This window comes from Ahaetulla prasina, chromosome 7, assembly GCF_028640845.1.
Source record: "Ahaetulla prasina isolate Xishuangbanna chromosome 7, ASM2864084v1, whole genome shotgun sequence".
NCBI classification, from domain to species: Eukaryota; Metazoa; Chordata; class Lepidosauria; order Squamata; family Colubridae; genus Ahaetulla; species Ahaetulla prasina.
The window spans coordinates 70,127,222-70,149,112 of record NC_080545.1 but is presented as its reverse complement, the minus strand read 5'-3'; the positions used below and the strand labels follow the sequence as shown (position 1 = coordinate 70,149,112).

The window sequence follows — 21,891 nt, the reverse complement described above, 5'->3', positions numbered from 1 at the left end:
ATCTCTCCGACCGGTCGCAGACGGTGTTGACAGGGGGGCAGAGGTCGACCTCGAGGTGCCTCACTTGTGGGGTACCGCAGGGGTCGATTCTCTCACCCCTGCTGTTCAACATCTACATGAAGCCGTTGGGTGAGATCATCAGTGGCTTCGGGGTGAGATACCAGCAGTACGCTGATGACACTCAGCTGTACTTTTCCACCCCGGGCCACCCTAATGAAGTTGTTGAAGTGCTGTCCCGGTGTTTGGAAGCCGTACGGGTCTGGATGGGGAGAAACAGGCTCAAGCTTAATCCCTCCAAGACGGAGTGGCTGTGGATGCCGGCATCCCGATTCAGTCAGCTGCAGCTGCGGCTGACTGTTGGAGGCGAGTTATTGGCCCCAAAGGATAGGGTGCGCAACTTAGGTGTCCTCCTGGATGATCGGCTGTCGTTTGAAGATCATTTGACGGCCGTCTCCAGGAGGGCCTTCCACTAGGTTCGCCTGGTTCGGCAGTTGCGCCCCTTTCTTGATCGGGATGCCTTGTGCACAGTCACTCATGCGCTCATTACCTCTCGCTTGGATTATTGTAATGCTCTCTACATGGGGCTCCCCTTGACGTGCACTCGGAGGCTTCAGCTAGTCCAGAATGCAGCTGCGCGGGTGATAGAGGGAGCTACGCGTAGCTCCCACGTAACACCGCTCCTGCGCAGACTGCACTGGCTACCTGTGGCCTTTCGAGTGCACTTTAAAGTGTTGGTTATGACCTTTAAAGCGCTCCATGGCTTAGGGCCTGGGTACTTACGGGACCGCCTGCTGTTACCACATGCCTCCCACCGACCCGTACGCTCTCACAGAGAGGGACTTCTCAGGGTGCTGTCCGCCAAACAATGTCGGCTGGCAGCCCCCAGGGGAAGGGCCTTCTCTGTGGGGGCTCCCACACTCTGGAACGAGCTTCCCCTGGGTTTACGTCAAATACCTGACCTTCGGACTTTCCGTCGCGAACTGAAGACACATCTTTTCATTTGCGCGGGGCTGGCTTGAATTGAATTTTATTAATTTTAAATTTTAAATTTTATTAATTAATTTTAAATGGGGTTTTTTAGTCTAGTATATTTTAACTTATCAGGCTAATTTTAAAATAAGTTTTTTAATCTGCTTTTTAAATTGTATATTGTATTATCTGTTTTATTTTTGCCTGTACACCGCCCTGAGTCCTTCGGGAGAAGGGCGGTATAAAAATCAAATAAATAATAATAATAATAATAAAAAAGAAATTTCTTTTAAATAAATCCTTTCTTTTTTTTTGAAAGGATGAATATTTGTAGGATAAAAAGAAATGGGTAGTGGAATTAAGTTCCTTGGCAGCCAATTATAGATTGGCTGACAAATTTGTGTTCAAATATTAACCAGAAACAGCACCCAAACTAAATAATCAAGTATTTTGAGAATAAGGAGGCAAAACAGAAGCCTCTCTTACTGAGGAAACAGCCCATGAGAGGGAAATGTTCATTGCTGGCCACTTGAAACAGGACCATGCTGAGAGAGCACTGAGGCAAGGTTAGATCAGAAAATGATATGAGTAACCCAGGTGAATCTCAGTTGAACTTTAAGATGAACAACATGCAAGAACTACAAGAAAAAGATTCTCCAATTTGTATTATTAGGCAGCAAGAGCTACTAGTGTGGTTTTGTTCTTGTGTGTCAATGTTATGTTGAAAGCTTGCCGTTTCTCAAAGGACTATTTCCTTAGGGCTTCTGTTTTGCCTCCTTATTCTCAGAGAACTCGATTATTTAGTTTGGGAACTGTTCTTGAGCTTGATTTATGGTTGAAATTGGCAAACATTTCATTGCTGGTGTTGTCCATCTTTTTACACATTTATCTGAATTTCTTTGTCTGTACTGTAAAAGACTTCCCTCATAGTATTGTCCCTTGGGTTTTGGTTGTGCTAAACCAAAAACCCTACAGACTGCCAGAGAAAAAAGCAGCATTCATATATACACAGAAATATATTTTATCCACCTTGTAACTAACTAGATGCAAGATCACCAGATACCCCACCTGTGATCATTTCATTGAAATTTTTCTCTTCTTTGAAAAAAAGAAATCCCCGAAAGCAAATTGTCTTCCTTTAATCAAGTGAGAATTGCTACGGGATAATCTTTCAACACAACGATTGTGTTTTATACTATATGTCTTACTTACACCATAATAGTCCATCTTAGTTGGAATGTTTGCTAGAACTGAAACATCTACTTGTTCATAGGCTTTAAAACATTAATGAGGACTTGATGTTATTGGGAGTATTGATATCTTCTAGGACAAAAACATTCTGTTTTTGTCAAAAACTAAGGACTTGCTTCACTATATTATATACACTGTGTACATTATACTGAATACATTCTTTTAAAAATCCTGACATTAATGGATAATTATTTTTGTGTGCCTCAGTGTATAGTCATGCTGACCACATGATCACAGAAGCCTCTTTGGATAATGTTGGATAGGAAACTGAGATGAGTGATGCCCCCTAGAGTTGGACACAACTGGACAACTGGACCTTTTTTTTTCATTTTCATTTTAGCAATGCTCTTTATCAAATTCTTCTTTCTTATTGATATCACATTTTGCACAATTTCAATAAATATATTTTTGATTTCTCTGTCAGATGATGCTGTGCACAAGAATCTTCAATGTTATTTTAATGGAATTGATCGACTCAAATGCAGTTGGGAGGTGAGACAAGAAGTCAGCAATTCTATCTTGTTCACACTCTTCTACAAAGACAAACCTGGATCAGAGTAAGAAACAATCTTTAAATCAAATATTTTCCCAAATGATTTACTTTTTAAATTTTTTAAATTTAATATACATTTTTTACAAGTTTTCTCTGTTGTGTTTGTTTATATGCAGAGAGATGGAATGCTCTGAAGTCCATCAAGTACCCCTTATAAGCAATAGTGCCACTTATTATGTATTGCAAAGCTGCGAGATCAATGTCACTAACCCTAACAAGCAAAGCCAATATTCTGTTCGTGTGATACCGAAAGAAGAAGCAAAAGAGATCAAGATGCATCTGAACAGTAAGTCCCTTTAGAGCAGCGGTTCTCAACCTGTGGGTCGCGACCCCATTGGGGGTCGAATGACAATTTGCTAGGGGTCGCCTAAGATCATCGGAAATATGGGAAGTATACTTGCAAGTTGAAGAATTGGCCTCCAATGGTTGACTCCACAAGCCAGCTGCAGGCTCTTCAAATCGCTAGCCGAATTCGGCTTCAGGAGCGATGAATTAAAAAAGAGAGAAATCTTTGCTCTGATGTCTCCCTCTCAAGCCAGCTGCAATCACTCCCAATCGCTAGTCAATACGGCTTCAGGCGCGATAGATTCAAAAAAACAGTTTGCCGCTTTTCCCCCCCTTCTGCGGCTCCTGAGGCGAGCTGAGATCGCTGCCTAAAAAAATAATAATTTTACGGTTGGGGTCGCCAATCATGGGGAATTGTATTAAAGGGGTCGCAGCACTATAAAGATTGAGAACCACTGCTTTAGAGAATGTCTATCTATTTCAAAGAAACATGTGCTGACTCCTGTAATTCTTGAGTCTCTTATTTGGATTATAATCAATACAGAGTATTAAAAAAGCAAACATGCAGATAAAATGGATTGTAATCTTCTCTAGGATATGTCTAGCAGATTAAGGAGGATTTAGGTATGGCCTGAAGACACATGGTCTCACAACTTCACTGAAATTATACAACCTTGGATTTTATCAGTGCCTAAATGATTATTCTTTAAAAATCTCACATACTTTGAGTTGAACTTGAACTCCATAATAAATATGGACTTTAACGTAATCAAAACAATAATCATCTAACTGACCACTATGGCATGAAGCAGAGACTAGATTAAGATTGTGAACAATCCATGTTCAAATTTGTCCTCAGAGTTTACCTGGAAGCTTCTCATGTCACCATTGCAATGTTTAACACATTCACTTTGTAGGTTCAACTCTATCAGCCTTTTATAAACCTTGGCTATAAGATGTCCATCATTAGTATAAAGTACAAAACAAAACCTTTTAATAAAAATACAATGAATAAAGGAATGCAGGCATCCTGTTGTTTTTGCTTTTGTGTTTTAGCAGGCTGCGGCTGGAGCTTTGGACCGTGTCGTGCCTTTGCAGCCTCTGACCCGGCGCAGGTCTCAACCAGCTCCTTGGTTCTCCGAGGAGCTGAGGGAGATGAAACGCCGGAGAAGACGCCTAGAGAGTGTCTGGAGATCCAGCCGTTCTGAGGCTGACCGGACACTAGTTAGATCCTATAGTAGGACCTACCTAGTGGCATTGAGGGATGCGAAGCGTTCCTACGTCTCCTCCCTCATTGCGTCGGCAAATAACCGCCCAGCCGCCCTGTTTCGGGTTACCCGCTCTCTCCTTCAACAGGAGGGGCGGAAGGACCCATTACAAGGGTGTGCCAAGGAGTTTAACGATTATCTATACGATAAAATCGTTCAGCTTTGGGATGGATTGGATCAAAATTGGGTAGATCCAGGCGAGAGTTTCGAGACCTGTCTTGTTGAGACTGTTTGGGATGGTTTTGACCCTGTGACTCCCGAGGACATGGACAGATTGCTGGGAAGGTTGAATGCCACCACATGTTTACTGGACCCGTGCCCCTCCTGGTTGGTGCTGGCCATGCAGGAGGTGACACGAGGCTGGCTCTGGGGGATTACAAATGCTTCTTTGCGGGAGGGGGTCTTTCCCACTGCCTTGAAAGAGGTGGTGGTGAGACCTCTCCTCATGAAGCCTTCCCTGGACCCAGCTGTTTTAGGAAATTATCGTCCAGTCTCCAACCTTCGTTTCTGGCGAAGGTTGTAGAAATCTTGATGGCATGCCAACTACCCCAGTACCTGGATGAAACCGTCTATCTAGACCCGTTCCAGTCTGGCTTCTGGCCCGGATACAGTACGGAGACGGCTTTGGTCCGTTGGTGGATGATCTCTGGAGGGCCAGGGATAAGGGTTACTCCTCTGCCCTGGTCCTATTAGACCTCTCAGCGGCTTTCGATACTATCGACCATGGTATCCTGCTGCGCCGGTTGGAGGGGTTGGGAGTGGGAGGCACCGTTTATCGGTGGTTCTCCTCCTACCTCTCTGACCGGACGCAGACGGTGTTGACAGGGGGGCAGAGATCGACCCCGAGGCACCTCATGTGTGGGGTACCACAGGGGTCGATTCTCTCGCCTCTCCTGTTCAACATCTATATGAAGCCGCTGGGTGAGATCATCAGTGGTTTTGGGGTGAGATACCAACTGTATGTTGATGATACGCAGCTGTACTTTTCCACCCCAGGCCACCCCAACGAAGCTATCGAAGCACCAGTGTCTGGAAGCCGTATGGGTCTGGATGGGGAGGAACAGGCTCAAGCTCAATCCCTCCAAGACGGAGTGGCTGTGGATGCCGGCACCCCGGTACAGTCAGCTGCAGCCGCGGCTGACTGTTGGGGGTGAGTCATTGGCCCTGATGGAAAGGGTGCGCAACTTGGGCGTTCTCCTGGATGGGCGGTTGTCGTTTGAAGATCACCTGACGACTGTCTCCAGGAGAGTTTTTTATCAGGTTCGCCTGATTCGCCAGTTTCGCCCCTTCCTGGACCGGGATGCCCTATGCACAGTCACTCATGCTCTTGTTACTTCTCGCTTGGATTACTGCAATGCTCTCTACATGGGGCTCCCCGTAAAGAGCACTCGGAGGCTCCAGTTAGACCAGAATGCAGCTGCGTGGGTGATAGAGGGAGCGGTTCGGAGCTCCCATGTAACACCCATCCTACGCAGACTGCACTGGCTGCCAGTTGTCTTCCGAGTGCGCTTCAAGGTATTGGTTACCACCTTTAAAGCGCTCCATGGCTTAGGACCAGGATATTTACGGGACCGCCTACTGCCATCTTGTATCTCCCAGCGACCTGCACGTTCTCACAGAGAGGGACTCCTTAGGGTGCCATCAGCCAAGCTGACTGGCTATCCCCATGTTGACTGGCTACCCCCAGGGGAAGAGCCTTCTCTGTGGGGGCTCCCACCCTGTGGAACGAGCTTCCCCCTGGACTTCGACAAATACCTGACCTTTGGACCTTTCGCCGCGAACTTAAGACTTATTTGTGTCGTCTTGCTGGACTGGCTTGAATTTTAATTTCAATTTTTAGCTGATTTTATGGGGTTTTGATTTTATATTAACTTTTAGTGTTACCTGTATTTTAATATTAGGCCAAATTTAATAAGTTTTTTAATGTTTGTTTTTAATATTGTATGTATTGCTGTATTTTTATTCTGGCTGTAAACCGCCCTGAATCCTTCGGGAGAAGGGCGGTATACAAATTAAAATATTATTATTATTATTATTATTATTATTATTATTATTATTATTATTATTATTATTATTATTATTATTATTATCAAAACAATAATAAATCAATGGGTGCACAAAAGAATGGGTCTATGTTAGTATTAAAAGAGAGAATGCAGGCAAAAGGATGATAACATATTCATGGATGCAAATATCTGGGATGAAAAAGAAGGAAACAATTGTGAAAAGAAAAGGGTCCACCAATGGCATTTGTATGGATAGGGGACTTAACCATATAAGGGTAATGTAGGATGTTGGCACCCACCTCTCTCCTAGGAAAATGAGATATTTTGGGAAATATTAAAAGGGAAGGATATTTCCCCTAAAAGGGAGGCAGAAACTCAGCTCCTTCCCACCTTTGTTAATGGGCCATTAAGGCCTGGGCCAGTCTATTCTATATAAAAAAGATCTACCTCCTTCAAGCAGAGCCATAATAGGAATTGCCCAAAACCCCTTCATTACATCATCACCCAGCATAGCTCAACCAAGCTTGGGACTCAAGACACAAGTTACCCCTGCATGGCCCCATAGGACTCTGATCAGAGGTGGGTTTCAGCAGATTCTGACCAGTTCTGGAGAACCGCTAGCAGAACTTGAGTAGTTTGGAGGACCGGTAAATACCACCTCTGGCTGGCCCTGCCCCCATCTATTCTCTGCCTCAGTTCCAGCTGATCGGGAGGAAATGGGGATTTTGCAGTATCCTTCTCCTGGAGTGGGGAGGGAATGGAGATTTTACAGTATCCTTCCCCTGCCACAGTCACCAAGCCAGGCCCACCAAGCCCTGCCATGCCTACCAAGCAATGCCCACAGAACCAATAGTACAAATATTTGAATCCCACCACTGAGTCTGACAACCAATCAGAATACAAGCTCAAATTCAAAGCTGAACAGAGGGTATACATCTCTCTCTGTCTCTCAACCACATGCTTTTTGGCCCGGGATCTTAAGCCATGTGACCCTGTCCACCATTAAACCATCTTTCCAAACAATCTCCATGTTTCCAGTGTCTTTTTCCTCACTTGGAATTGACCCAGATGGACATTTCTTCCAACAGTAAGCCACTAAGACTTGCTTTCTTACTCTATCATGTGGAATTGTCCAAAACAGAATTTCTCAATCTTGGTAACGAGAAGATGGATAAACTTCAACTTAGCTTAATAAAGTTGTCTAAAACTCAGAATTAGTTTCTTTTACACATGATAGAGGGCAGCAAAGGATGTTTCATTGGTGATCGTTGTTCCAGCTGACTAAGGCTTTTGCTTGGTTTTCTATTGATATGAATTTATTAGTATTTGCATATTTCTGCTAAAAAAACCCAGTTATTGATACATACATACATACATACATACATACATATTCAAATGAAAGAAAGTGAAACTCTACTTCTGAGTTTGAATCCTTGTATGTAATTCTTTTATTTACAATGCTGAATTAAAGTTGCCAGTTTTTTTTTTCTCTTCCCAGATAATTAAAATTATATACTGGGATGTTATGAAAAAATAATTCTTTGAATCTGACCTAGGCAGATGTACAAGCATATCATCTGAATCAGGTGGTTTTTTTAAAATAAGAGCTTACCAATATTAGGAATATTCTTCTTCAACATGAAATTCAGAAAAAATCTAATGAGGGAAAGAATTAGAGAGGATGTAATGTATTTAGAGCCTGAAAGAGAGTTAGAATCTTATAATAATTAAATTGATGAATCTCTTGATATATTCTTTTGTTTCTTCTAGTCAAGCCAGAACCACCTTATAACCTGTCCATGTCAGTAATTGATGGTCCTAAGTACATCCTCCACTGGGACTCCAAAATCATTAATAGAGTGTTTAATTTGCAAAAGACATATGAGATTTCATACTGGGAAACTGGGAAACCTTTAGAGGTAAGAGGGAATAGATTGCTTCATACAGCAAACAGATTATGTTTCTGTCTGCCCTCAAGTAATTTTATTTTCCCGCTCTTATCTTTTTTTCCTTCCTCTCAGGCCCGAGTAGAGAATGCTAGAAACCCGGAATTTATCTTCACTTCAAAGTTCCTGAAACCAGGCAAAAATTACATAGCAAAGGTGCGAACAATAGTAAGTGATCCTGATTATAAAGGTTATTGGAGCGAATGGAGTGAAGAATTTGGCTGGCAAACCACCAGTGGTAAGTTAAGAGTGCACACTAATCTTCTTTTGGTCTTTATCGGCAAATAGTTTATGTTATCTTCAGAAGACAAAATATAATATATAATGCATGCATTTGGCTTGGGTTGTGACCCAGAGTCACTCAGATTGTGATGAACCACATATGTAGCAAATTAATTTATTTTTTTTCAAAACAATATCACAGTGGGATCTTTTGTGGATGGAGTGGTGTGTGCATGTGCACACACACATCTTGTTTGTTTATTTATTTCAAAACATCAATTAGATCCTGCTTTTCATCAAAAGTACTGAAATAATTTAGAAATAAATGCTCTGAATTAAGGAACAGAAATAACGAAAATGGTGAAATAAGCTGCAGTTATGCAACTATTTAAAAAACAAAAACAATCTGTGCAAATTATGTGATTGCATGCAAAAAGATCACAGGTTCGGTCCCTAAGCTCTCCAGGTAGAGCTGTGAAAATTCCTGCCTAAACACCTGAGATATCTTTTCTTTGTCAGGTTGTAGTAGAAATGGAACAGTATCTTGGACGATGACGTGTAGTTTTCCAGGCATCTTCAAAGGCCACCCGCTCGGATATAATTCCACACTGTGCCGTGATCTGATCTGATTGTTTTTGTACTTTTCTTCCTAAAACTTGCTTTAATAGTTCATTTAATTGATTTTCTTCTTCTTCTTCTTTATCCTCTATTCTGTTTTAGGTTTTCCTCTCTGGGGTATGTTGCTAATAACAGTGGTCTGTATCATTCTGATGATGGGAGGAATCTGCTTTTGCCAAAAGTATCTTCTCAGGTATGCCTGATGTACATTTTAACACCTTGGCATAACAGAGGTGGGAAAGTTAAAGGAAAGCATTGAGTTTAAAATCAGACCAGATCATCCAAAGAACATACAGAATAGGTCAGTTGGAGCAGAAGCATACTTGATTCAGGAGCTTACATGAAGTACAGCAATCAAAGGTTGGAACAGAGTTATAGCTGTCAAGTGATTATTTTTCTATCTCGTCCTTTATTTCTCACAGAAACAAAGCCCACCCACTAGAAATCATTGTAAACTGTGATTAGCTGGATGACCAAAAGAGAGGCTTGGTGGTTAGGCAGCCTGCTGATTTTGTGTGGGTTTTCCACTTATTTACCATATCAGCTGGCTTCTTGTGTAATTAACAGTTGCAGCTGGAGGTGGCAAGTACAGAAGCAGGGATTCTGTAAACATTCCTGGTTGTCCTTTTTTGATGTTAGCTGTCCATTTTAGATCTTGCGAAATGGTAGAGCCTAGAAATTTGAAGGTTTCTACTGTTGATACTGTGTTGTCTAGTATTATGAGAGGTGGAAGTATGGAGGGGTTTCTCCTAAAGTCTACCACCATTTCTACGGTTTTGAGTGTGTTCAGTTCCAGATTGTTCTGGTCATACCACAAGGCATATATAGAGCACATTGGGCAATCTCCCTTTTCTTCCTTATCTGGAGAGGTTCCAGACCTCTCTTCGTTCTTTGCTACAGTCGTCAACTCCAAGTTTCATAGAGCCATCTTCAATCTGCGATTTCTACCTCTAATCCAATTCAATCAGTTCTTTCTCCTGTGCTTACTCATTTTTTGGAGGGAGGTCCTCAAAGGTCATGGGTAACTATAAAATGGAAACAGATAAAGTAATGAACTGGAGCCAGAGCCTCATTTGAGATTTTGAAGTGAAACTGTCTGATGGGGTTAAGGATTTTAGAGCCTGGGCCAAATATTGCCCCTTTCCATTTTGCCACTGGCTCCTGCTTCTTTGGTTCATATCACTCTTTTCTGCTGTCCTCAGTTACAGGATTTGGAGCAGGTCCTAAATCCTTCAGATTTTATTGGATTCATATTTTAGCAGCTCAGCCAATAAGGTGATTTGAAAGAAAGATAGGAGATATCTTGTAACATCCAGATTTAAAGCAAAGGAAATTACCTAAGATAAGTAGAATAGCAGCAAAAGCTGGAATATCAGTGAATATGAAGTGAGGACTTGACTGCCCACTTACTATTGTCTTTGTGTGGCAGCTGCCAAAGTAAAGGTGAGGTTTTGGTGCTGGTTGAACAGAAGCAAGTATAATCTTGGTGAATTCTCTCAATTAAATATATGCTTTTGCTGCAGCAAGAAAAAGAAATGGGAAGCAAACATTCCAAGTCCTCCAAAGACGTTTCTTCTCCCCAATTTTTTTACGGTAAGAAAGTTTTTCCTAAAACATGATTTATTAGCATATAATACACTTTTAAGCCAAAATAACAGGGTCATAAAAAGAAAAAAAAATGAAAGAAATATGAAATTATCTAAATCAGATTTTTTTTAGCAGACAAACAGAATCTAGGGTTGATGTTAAATCACACCCTGGCCAAGGGCTAACCCCCTGCTAGGGAATGATGTCTTGGGAGCCAAACTTGGAAAAGGCTGTTCTTAGGGCACATCCAAATAACTGGTGGAACCTGATGCCCTTCAGTCTACAATGCTGGGGAATTCAAATCTAGAAGGACATAAGCATATGGCCCATATGGTGATGCAAAAGAAGAAACAAACCCAAACTGAAAAAAAGTCACATGGAGTCTCCTAAAGCTGAACAATGGGAATTTGCACATGAATGAGAAGAGAGACACTATTCTACTGTACCATGAAATAGGCTGGGTCTTTGCGCCATTGCAAGACCTAATTTTGGTCAATCTTGTGTGTTGCCATATAATGGCTTATAATTTCACAAACATCCTTCCCTATGTTTTAGACATTGTAATATTTGGCCAGAGATTTAATCTTTTAAAATCACCTCCCTAAAGATCAACACGGTTAACTACTTAAGTCAACAATATATTAGCATAGGTAATGTTGCACCATCTCGCTTTCTGCCCGTCTGCAGTGCACCCTTTGATTGCCAGCCTCTGCAGAACTTCTAGTATTGTAGACAACATGCAGCAGCAAATAGCTGAGGAGAAGAACCGGTGGCTCATAAATCCAAAAAAGATAATCTCTTAATTTAGTTAAAGTTTATTTATTCTGTTTGGGTTTTTTGGATTACTAAGGATTTTTTTTTTAGGAATTGGGGGAATCAAATGGCATGTTTTATATCCCTGAATATTGTGTTCCTCCCCAACATTCACTTATAAAAAAATGTAAAATGACGGATCAGGGGAATCTGGGTAAGAAGGATAAATCAGCCTAGGAAATAGGCAAAAGCATGCCTAAACCTGCTTAGCTTGAAACTGCTGTTGTAGCCACTTTCTATTCAAAATAGCAAGTCTTAGATTTACCTTGCTTTATGTGAATTCTAAACAAGCCATGCAGTGTAGAAGAGAAGAATTCTATGTGTGTGAAGTCAGTTGCATATGAATACCAAGTCTTTAGATACAGAACTGCTGTAGGATGCTACTAGATATGAAAAACATGTTGAGATGGTTAGGTTTACAGAATACAAAATAACAGAATTGGAAGGCACCTTGGTGGTCTTCTAGTCCAACCCCCTGCTCAAACATGAGACCCATTACAAAAGAAATGGCTCTCTGATTTCTTCTTAAAAACTGTTAGTGATAGAGCCAAGCCATTCCACTGATTGTGTCAGGAAGTTTCTCCTTAAGTCTAGGTTGGATCTTGCTTTGATAAATTTCTGTCACTTCTTTTCCTGCCCTCAGGTACTTCGGAGAATGTTGGCTTTTCCATGTGACAGCCCCTCAAATATTAGAAGATTGCAATCATATCACCCCCTAATCCTTTTCTTCATCATGCCAAGTTCTTGCAATTGTTCATCATGTGTTTTAGTCTCTAGCCCCCTAATCACCTTAGTTGCTCTTCCCTGCAACCTTTAAAAAGTCTCAACATCTTTTTCGTATTGTGGTGATCAAAGCTGGATGCAGTATTACAAATGTGTTGTGTTTACAGGTTTTTTTGAATATCTTTTAGCATTTTAATCTAGATTGGGCTGCAATCTATTCTTGTTTCATTTTAGAAAGTGCAATTGGCAAGCCATTCAGAAGACACCAGTGCTTTAGCAAAGGAAGGAATCCACCATTCCAGTAAACTGGAGAGGTGAGTATACAAAGCTGAGAAACACGCTACTTGGAAGTCCAGTTCAAAGCATTTTCAGAAAACTATAAGGAAGTGAACTATTAACTCAGAAATCCCTAGTATTGTGTTTTGTGTGGAGCTAATTAATGTTCAACACACCATGAGTCCAAAGAGAAAAAATTAGAGCTCAGATTAATCTATGAAAACCCATATTCAATTATTTAAAGAGTGATAGTGGTGCATTGGTTAGAATGAAGTATTGCAGGCTAACTCTGCCACTGCCAGCAGTTCAATCCTGACTGGTCAAGGTTGACTCAGTCTTCCATCCTTCCGAGTTCAGTAAAATGAAGACCCAGATTGTTGGGGGCAATATGCTGATTCTGTAAACTGCTTAGAGAGGGCTGTAAAGCATTATGAAGCAATATTTAAGTCTAAGTGCTATTGCTATTAACAACTAGGGTGTATGCTAAGATCTATGCCAGGTGGGATCTATACTTTGTACGTGGAAGGAACTACACTCACAGTATTTCCACAAAATTCAATTACCTTTTAGAAGAAACACACAATAAATAGACTTCTAATTATTACTGTATATAAAAATCTGAAACTGAGGCAAAACCCAAAATATTAGGAATGTATAAGAAAAGTCAAATGCTTTTTAATCATATTTAGAAAATATCCTTTGTGGATTCTAATTGCTACCATTTTTAAAAAGTCCAGTAATTTCCTTTGGTGTTCAGATTTGTGAAAAAAGTGAAATTGAAAATTGAAAAGCATAGACCGGCTTATATTTTTGCATTTGCACATCTTGAGTAACTTTTCAGTAAAAAGTCAATACTTTCTTGCCTGCTGAGGTTTCTGATCAAGTGAGTTTTGAGTACTCTGTTTTGTAGATTCATAGAGTTAGCAATTAACTCTTTTCTGGCCCTCTGTAGCTGGTAGCTGGTTTGCACTTTATACTTACAAGCAGGCAGTTGGACTCTGAAATCAATCTATCAAGAAATACTTCAAGACTGACAGTTTACTTAGCAACCTATAGAAGCTGCAGTCCTTTTGAAAAAGAAATTGCAAATGTTTATAGAGAAGCATAAAATATTAAAAGAAAAATATAACCAGGAGAATGAATTAGGCTGTTTGCTTATGGAGGAGCCAGAGATTATAATAATGAGCTTAAACAAAACAAAACACTGTAGACTGGATCTTAAATTCAGTCAGTGAGCAAAATTATGAAATTGTAAAAAAAAGGAATTTGACCATAAATTCATAAAACTGATTTCTGAAGAAACACTATGCAGTAGTGCAATAATTCCATCCAGCACAGCAACTTTGCATTTCTCTATGCACAAGTCCCAAAAATTCATGATAATGGTACATCAGTTTGAGATTTTGGAAAGGTTGGGCAATATCACAAACTTAGGAAGTTTTGGGAGGAAGTTCTAGTCCATGAGAGAGAAGTAAAAATTGACTGTTACTATAGCAATGAATGTTACATAGTCATATACAGGTAGTCCTTAATTTAAAACTGGACACTAAATGTCTGTTAGAAATTACAATGGACCCTCCTCCAAAAGTTAGTTATGACTTAAGTTTGAAGTTATGACAGCCACATCTGCCTGCAGTCAGGGGTTACTTTTTGGCCACTTGGCAACCTGCTCAACTTCATGGCTATTTGCAGCATTCCAGGGTAGTGTGATTTTTGAAGTTTTTTGCTGGTTTCTAGTATTTGCTTCCATTTCGTGGCAAAAAATGTGCATTGGATAACATGGATTTGCTTAACATCTGTAGAGTTTACTTAATGACCGCTGTAAAAAATGTTATAAAATTGTGTCCAATCACATGGTGATCCAGTTACTGACAGCTTATGGCTATAATTCTAGGCTCAATTAGAGGTCTAAGTCAATGATGACCTATAGTGACTGTTTTAATGATTTTACACATGCTGATTTGACCAATTTCTGTGTAACTATTAAACTAGCAGAGCAGGTATTATTTACAAATCATAAAGACTTTTTCTATTGCCCCACCTGACATTTCTTTCTCATCTAAGCCTTGATGTCTTCTATTTGAGGCTCTCTTTATCAATGATAATTGTCCTTTGGTTACAGGGAATTACTGATTGGCAGCCCAGCAGCTATTGAAGATGGGTTAAAGAAAACACCACAGTTGCTTTGGTCTCAGAATACAAAAAAGATGGAGCTTCTCAACAAAGCCAATTCTGTCCAGATTTGTCCTAATCCCAATACACAAATATTTGATTTTAATGGCCCATACATATATTCCTCTGCGGAGTTGGTTGCACATACTGTTCAGCAGGATTTGAAAGTTACTCCTTCAGAAATGAAGGAAACCCGAGTATCTTTGGAGTCTATGGGATTATTACAGCCTTCTTTGTCTCTTCAGCAACAGGCAGGAGGAGGAAAGGAAAATACTTTATTGTCTAACGTACATCAGCAAGTGGAAGAGAATCTGTCATTTCCTATGGGACAAGAACCAAGTCAAACCCAGGAGGCAAGTGGACAGCTGAAGAATGAGAAAACTATAGGGTGTCTTCCCAGCTCAAATAGCCACTGTCAAAATTTACCACTAGATTACATTGCTACAGTAGATCTATCAATAAGCAAAGAAAAGGGATGTTTATGGCCATTATCTGAGTTGGCCTTAGAGGAAGGGATGCTTCCTTGTGCTAATACAGCACCAGTTTCTGCACACGTGCCCCAAACTAGTGAAAATTTCTCAAATTCAGAGTTATGTCAAAATTCATCAAAACCAATCCTCCCAGTTATGGACCAAGGTATTGGTGATCCCTCAGCAAAATCCCAGGAAGAATCTAGTGACTATCTTATGAGCTTTTCTGCTACCTCGGGTTCTGTGTCAAAGGATGAATTAGTTTTTGCCATGGATGAATCTAAGCAGGACATTCTTATATTCAGTGTTGGAGGCAGAAGCCCTGTTTTCTTATATCAAGAAGGTGAATACTGTTTCTTTCCTGGCTCTAAGACCAAGGGAGACTGTAAGGATCAAGCACCACCTGTGGGCCACCAGCCTCCAGAAATCATTCAAAAAGTCACCAAATCCCCTTTGGAGACAAAATTTGCTGATAGTAAGCTGCAGGTCACCTCCCAGATCTGCCAAGACATTTGAAACATGTTCCTCAATAAAAACTCCCTAGCCTTCGAATACATAATTTCATTCTCTTTTGTGCTATGGGAGGATTATTTTTTTACACAGAAGAAAACAAACTGATGTTAAAATATGCACTGCCAAAGTCAGAGAGAGAAGGAAACTAGGTCTCCTGCCCAAAAGGGAAGGCCATCCAATCTACTGCATAGAGGATACAGGAGAAAGAAGTGCAAATATGAATTTTTACATAGATACAAATATACTGTAACAATATGACTTTGCTTTTGATATATAACAGTTACTGGATTTCTTTCATATTCTCAGCAACACAAACTCTTATTAGATAGGAAATGCCTGCTGGGAACAAATCAATAATTATTGTCTTGTGCAATGAATTTTGTTAATAAAAACTTTACCCTGCAAAAACATGCTTCTATGGAAAACGTCCTCATTGCAGAGGCAATATTTTGGGCACTATTGCATTGTTTTCATACTACATCCACTTCTACCAATAAAGATTGGACTTCCCTATGCAGATATCAGCCTGCAGTTGGACTGATTATTTAGGATATCAACCACCCCAGAACTATCCAACCATTTTTATGATTTTTTTCCCCATGTGCAATTAAAAATAAGTCTGTACCTTCTGTGTAACGTTTTTGCAAAGCTTTCATCTGTTCCATGACTAATGAAGAGTCACCAACTTTTAAACTGGATCCATGAACAGTACATTTGGTTGCCTCTTGAAATTAGCAAATAGTGATATAATTTTGACCTTTGAAAACTTTATATGCAGATTTGTGTGATCACGTGTCTATAAAGTGTCAGTAGTAAGACAAACAGGCTTTCCCTATTCATCTGAATTGAACTTACTTGTAGCGTTATCAATATAGATATATGTACATTGAAGGACAGAGACTGCAATGAGATTTATTTCACTGCAAGGGAGAGGCAGATAACTTTCACCAAGGGCTCATATGCCTCTTTTATGCCTTTTTAGGATTTGCTGCCTTTGTTCTTTTCCCCATATTTTTGCTCCAAAGCCTTCTGAAGGTTAAGATTGAGGGCATTTTTCTGGAACCATCTCCCTGATGAGATACAAAACAACAAAAGCAACAATCATCATCATCAAAATTTATTGGACAAACTACAAATTCAAGAATTTTCCACATAATTTTTTGATGCTAACCTTATGTTGATTCAGAATCATTGCTGGACTGGATTAGTGTTGTGTTTTTTTAATTGAGTTCTACATCCTTAACTTTTTGGAGAAGCTAGAAAAGAGCCACCAGTGAAAAAGCAACAGCAAAACTGCTTTTGTAAACATTGTAGTGAAATTACGTATGGATCACTGTAAGGGAATACTGTACCGAAATTCATATAAACTATTTTTAATCTGTTCCTGAGCACATAGTTTGAGGTTTGTAAACTAGGAAATGGATGAAATCTAAATATTTAGATTATAGTAATACCGAAGATGTAATGTATTCATAACATTGACAGGAAGAGAAGCTAAGCATGTTTCCTTCTAGTTGTCCCCTGTAGTGCCCAGATTTCCTTACCTAGATCATCAGTCTTCCTTCCATGCCAACGTTTGGGATCCCGTACTGCCCTCTTTATTACATCAGGAGTATAAGAATCCTTCATCAAGCTTTTAGTTTCTAATGGTCCACCTAAAGAAAGAATATTTGGACATGGTTCACTTCTGCTATTACAATTTTTGCCCTGAATCACTGGAATCGACAGAGATCGAGGACAAACAGGAAAACGTTATTGAATTTTAAACAGTTTCAGGTTTTTATATCTGATGCTGACTATAATTTGAAGTTGGGTTCAAATCTTTTCTTGGGAGAAATACTGTACTTTTTGATATGATCATTTGCATATTCAGAAAAACAAACAAACAAACAAACAAACAAAAACACCCAAAAGGCAACTTTAGTGTTTTGAATAACAATGCTCAGTGCCCCTTACCACTGAAATAGTTACTGGCACAAGCAGAAGCCTACAGAAAACATGTTAATAACTCCCAGATTACATTGAAGATGACAGTTTGATCCCACAAGCAGAAAAATTAAAAGCAAAACAACTCGTTTATTTGTGAAAATGATTCCTCTGAAGGAAGAAGGGGTCTCTTAAATTACTAGCACCAAATCGTGCTATTATTACAGGTAGTCAGTGGTGGGATTCAAGTAATTTAACAACCGGTTCTCTGCCCTAATGATTTCTTCCAACAACCAGTTTAACAAACTGCTCAGAAAGTTAACAACCGGTTCTCCCGAAGTGGTGTGAACTGGCTGAATCCCACCATTGCAGGTAGTCCTCAACCTGCAACCATTCATTTAATGACTGTTCAAAGTTACAACAGCCACAGAAAAGTGACTTATTAACTGTAGTCACATTTCTGACTGTTTTATCACCCCCACATTCAGGTGATTGCAGTTTGGGTGCTTGGCATTTACAACTGGTTGCAATGTGTCTTGCAGTCATATAACCATGAACTGCAACCTTTTTGCCAATTTCCAACAAAAAAGACCCATTGGGAAAGTTGGATTTGCTTAGCAGCCACCTGATTTGCTTAATAACATGTGGTTTTCTTTACAGCTACCATAAAAATTGTCCTAAAGTAGGTTCTGACTCAATTTGTGACCAAAATGACTTACAATGGAAATTATGGTCCCCACTTATGGTCGTAAGTCGAGGACTACCTGTAAGACCAAAACAGGAAGCATAGAGATCTGTCTAGCTCACCTTGGAAAATGTTGGATCTCAGATTATAACCTAGTTCATAATAATCAGCGTAAGGTGAAGCTGTCATCGGGTTCTCAAGAGATTTGAATGGCCAGTCACTGAGTCTTTTCTGTCCTTGGATCAATCCAGCTTCACAAAGAGCACGCCGTGCCTGGAAAATATACATATCTGTTTGTGTGTGTGTGTGTGTGATATGATGAAATTTAATTGCATCCCAAGTTGCTTGCCATTGTCAAACATGTTTTAGCATACCTAGAGGACTAGTCCTGAGTCCTTCGGGAGAAGGGCGGTATAAAAATTAAATAAAATAAATTAAAAAATAGTGACAATTTCCACTTCCCAGATGGTTAAGCTGATCGAATTTGGCCAAAAGTAGGCTTTCTTGTTTTGGATTTATATCAAAAAGAAAAAGAAAAGAAAAAACCCCCAAACCCTAACTGGACCGCAGTCAATTTTAATGGATTTTTTTTCCCTTTAAAAATCAAGATTTATAAAACACAGCTGTCCTTAAATGATAAATCAGAGTTGTATGCTTGTCACTTTACTTGATATAAATGGAATACTTGGAAGACTCCTCATTGGTGCAAAATGCTTGCATGTTGCTGGCTGAGAATGTTTTGGTTCTTTTACACTATATTGTGATCGCTTTTTAAAAACTGAGGGGCCTCTGTGGCTCAGACTGCTAATGCAGTCTGTTATTAACAGCAGCTGCTTGCAATTACTGTAGGTTCTAGTCCCACCAGGCCCAAGGTTGACTCAGCCTTCCATCCTTTATAAGGTAGGTAAAATGAGGACCCAGATTGTTGGGGGCAATAAGTTGAATTTGTATATAAATATACAAATAGGATGAAGACTATTGCTAACATAGTGTAAGCCACCCTGAGTCTTCAGAGAAGGGCGGGATATAAATGCAAGTTAAAAAAAACAAAACAAAAAAAACTATCAATAGATTTTAGAGTACAAGGTACAGTATTGTTTTGTTTTTTTTAAAGCACTACATGACTTGGCTCTAAGAGGACCATCTTCTCCAAGAGCCGGCTGGAGTTCTTACCTTTGGTGTGAAAATTTTGCTGGATGCCTAGGTACTTCTCTGTCATAGACCTTTCCCTATAGAATAATCACCCCATGGAAACTAGACTGCTGAAGAATTAGACATTGTTCCATAAAACTATTAAAGCCGACCTCTTAAAGTTCAATTTAGAATAGAATAGAATAGAATAGAATAGAACAGAATAGAATAGAATAGAATAGAATAGAATAGAATAATTTATTGGTCAAGTGTGATTGGACATACAAGGAATTTGTCTTGGTGCATACGCTCTCAGAGTACATAAAAGTAAGGATACAAATTTGTTCAAATTTGAACAATTTGAACGACTCTGAAAACTTTTGAGAGCAAACGCCACTTCATAAGGATGGGATAATATGATTGCTGTGGTCTGAAATGGATATATTTTTATTGAACCGTTTTGCCTAGTTGATTGTCGTATTTATTTATTCTTTCCATTTTATTATGTATTTTTGTGCTTTTATTGTTGCAAAGGACTGTGAATTGTAAAAATTTGGTGGCATAATTTTAATAAATATAAATCGATACTGTAAATAGATGAGACATTGGCCTTGTGTCTTTTCAGTTACATAACTGAATATTTTAGAGCATTTCTTACACAAATATACATTTCTTTAAACTATAAATTGCTCTTGATGTAAATGAGGTGCTGCTTTCCAACTCCCTGGTTAATTATTCAGCTAATATTTAGCATTATACTACAGTTACATAAATTCCTTACAATATAATATCATTCTCTTCAAAAGATAGAGCTATAAATCAAGAGGTATTCTTCAGATAAGCATCACTGAAGTAACCATAATTTTCCAGGTGAAAATAAAAAAGCCTAGCACCATTTTTCTCAGCTTGATACCATTATCTATGCTGGTTGGAGGTGATGGACAACAATATGAGTAACATATTTGGAAAGTACCTGGAAGGCTGCCCTAACTGGAGAATGCATTTCTAAAAATAAATTTCTAAGCTGTAGATTAACAAAAAGCATGTTTTTTATCTAATATACAAACTACATTGATATTATTATAAATAGAATGTAATGCATGTGACTCTCAAAATTAGCCTTGTGAAGAAATGTTTAAAACACAGGAACCTATATTGCTTTTTCTACAAATAGTTTCTGGTCTAACATAGCAAATACCATAGGCTAATTTCAGGTGAGTGATTGTTGAACTTGTAAAGCCTCAGGAGTATGAAAAGACTTTTCTGCACCATGCAGTTCTATGGATCAGTCTGGGAGTTTCCAAAAGTAAATCCTGCAAGCTGGAAACTATTTGGAAGGTTTTAAATTGCTTTCTGGATGAAACAAGCCAGGAGGTGGTGGAACGGGCTGGATCATGCTCCAAATCCCTTCCAGTTCAGAGTATTTATTTTTTAGAAACCTCAAGACCAGAAACCATGCCATTCCCACACAGCACAGTCCAGATTCAGAAGGAAATGGGATGTTCCACAGTTGTGTCAGAATGGTGGGATTCAAACTTTTTTACGACTGGCTCTGTGATCGTGGTTTGGTGGGCGTGGCAGGGAAGGTTACTGCAAAATCTCCATTTCCTCCTGATCAGCTGGGACTCGGAGGCAGAGAATAGACGGGGGCGGGGCCTTTACTTACCTTTACTACCGGTTCGCAACAGAAGTGCACGCACATGCGTAGATCACCCAGTTCTATAGAACTGGACCAAACTGGGAGGAACCCACCACTGAGGCAGAGAATAGATGGGGGCGGGGCCAGTCAGAGATGGTATTTACCGGTTCTCCAAACTACTCAAAATTTCCGCTACTGGTTCTCCAGAACTGGTCAGAACCTGCTGAAACCCACCTCTGTTTTACATATATGCTAACCATGTTTGGTTGCAAGAATGTCTCTACCACATTTAACTTTCTTAACTTGCTTCCTTTATATCTGCATATAACTGATAACAGCTACTGTAATTCTGACATTTACTTCTCCTTGCACCAGTTTCTCCTCTTTTCTCACCCTTGCCAGCAGCTTTGTGTAAATATATAATATTCCATTATCTCACTATAGTCCTTGACTTACAACAGCTCATTTAGTGACTGTTCAAAGTTACAACAAAAAAAATGACTTATGACCATTTTTCACAATTATAACCATTGTCTCATCCCTGTGATCACATGATTTACATTTGGATTCTTGACAACTAGTTCAAGTTTATGACAATTGCAGTGTCCTGGGGTCAGGTGATTATCTTTTGTGACCTGCTGACAAGCAAAGTCAATGGGGAAGCCAGATTCACTTAACAACCGTATTACTAACTTAACAACTGCAGTGATTCCCTTAACAAACCTGGCAAGAAAAGTCGTAAAATGGGGGAAAACTCACTTAACAAATTTCTCATTTAGCAACATAAATTCTGAGCTCAATTGTGGTTGGAAGTCAAGGATTATCTGTATTTAGTGCA

The 21,891-nt window shown here is 39.6% G+C and overlaps 1 protein-coding gene across 2 annotated transcripts in view; it reads left to right on the top strand.

Annotated features, from left to right (window-relative positions):
• CSF2RB (colony stimulating factor 2 receptor subunit beta) overlaps window positions 1-20,003 on the top strand; it is a 41,721-nt gene extending 21,718 nt beyond the window's left edge. For both annotated transcript variants that reach the window (XM_058191429.1, XM_058191428.1), the window contains 8 exons: window positions 2,645-2,777; window positions 2,890-3,059; window positions 8,103-8,251; window positions 8,354-8,516; window positions 9,221-9,311; window positions 10,642-10,711; window positions 12,476-12,555; window positions 14,640-20,003. In XM_058191429.1, the coding sequence (XP_058047412.1) occupies window positions 2,645-2,777; window positions 2,890-3,059; window positions 8,103-8,251; window positions 8,354-8,516; window positions 9,221-9,311; window positions 10,642-10,711; window positions 12,476-12,555; window positions 14,640-15,675 (1,892 nt within the window). In that variant the 3' untranslated portion in view covers window positions 15,676-20,003. The remainder of the gene's footprint in view (window positions 1-2,644; window positions 2,778-2,889; window positions 3,060-8,102; window positions 8,252-8,353; window positions 8,517-9,220; window positions 9,312-10,641; window positions 10,712-12,475; window positions 12,556-14,639) is intronic.
• Window positions 20,004-21,891: the final 1,888 nt, after the last annotated feature.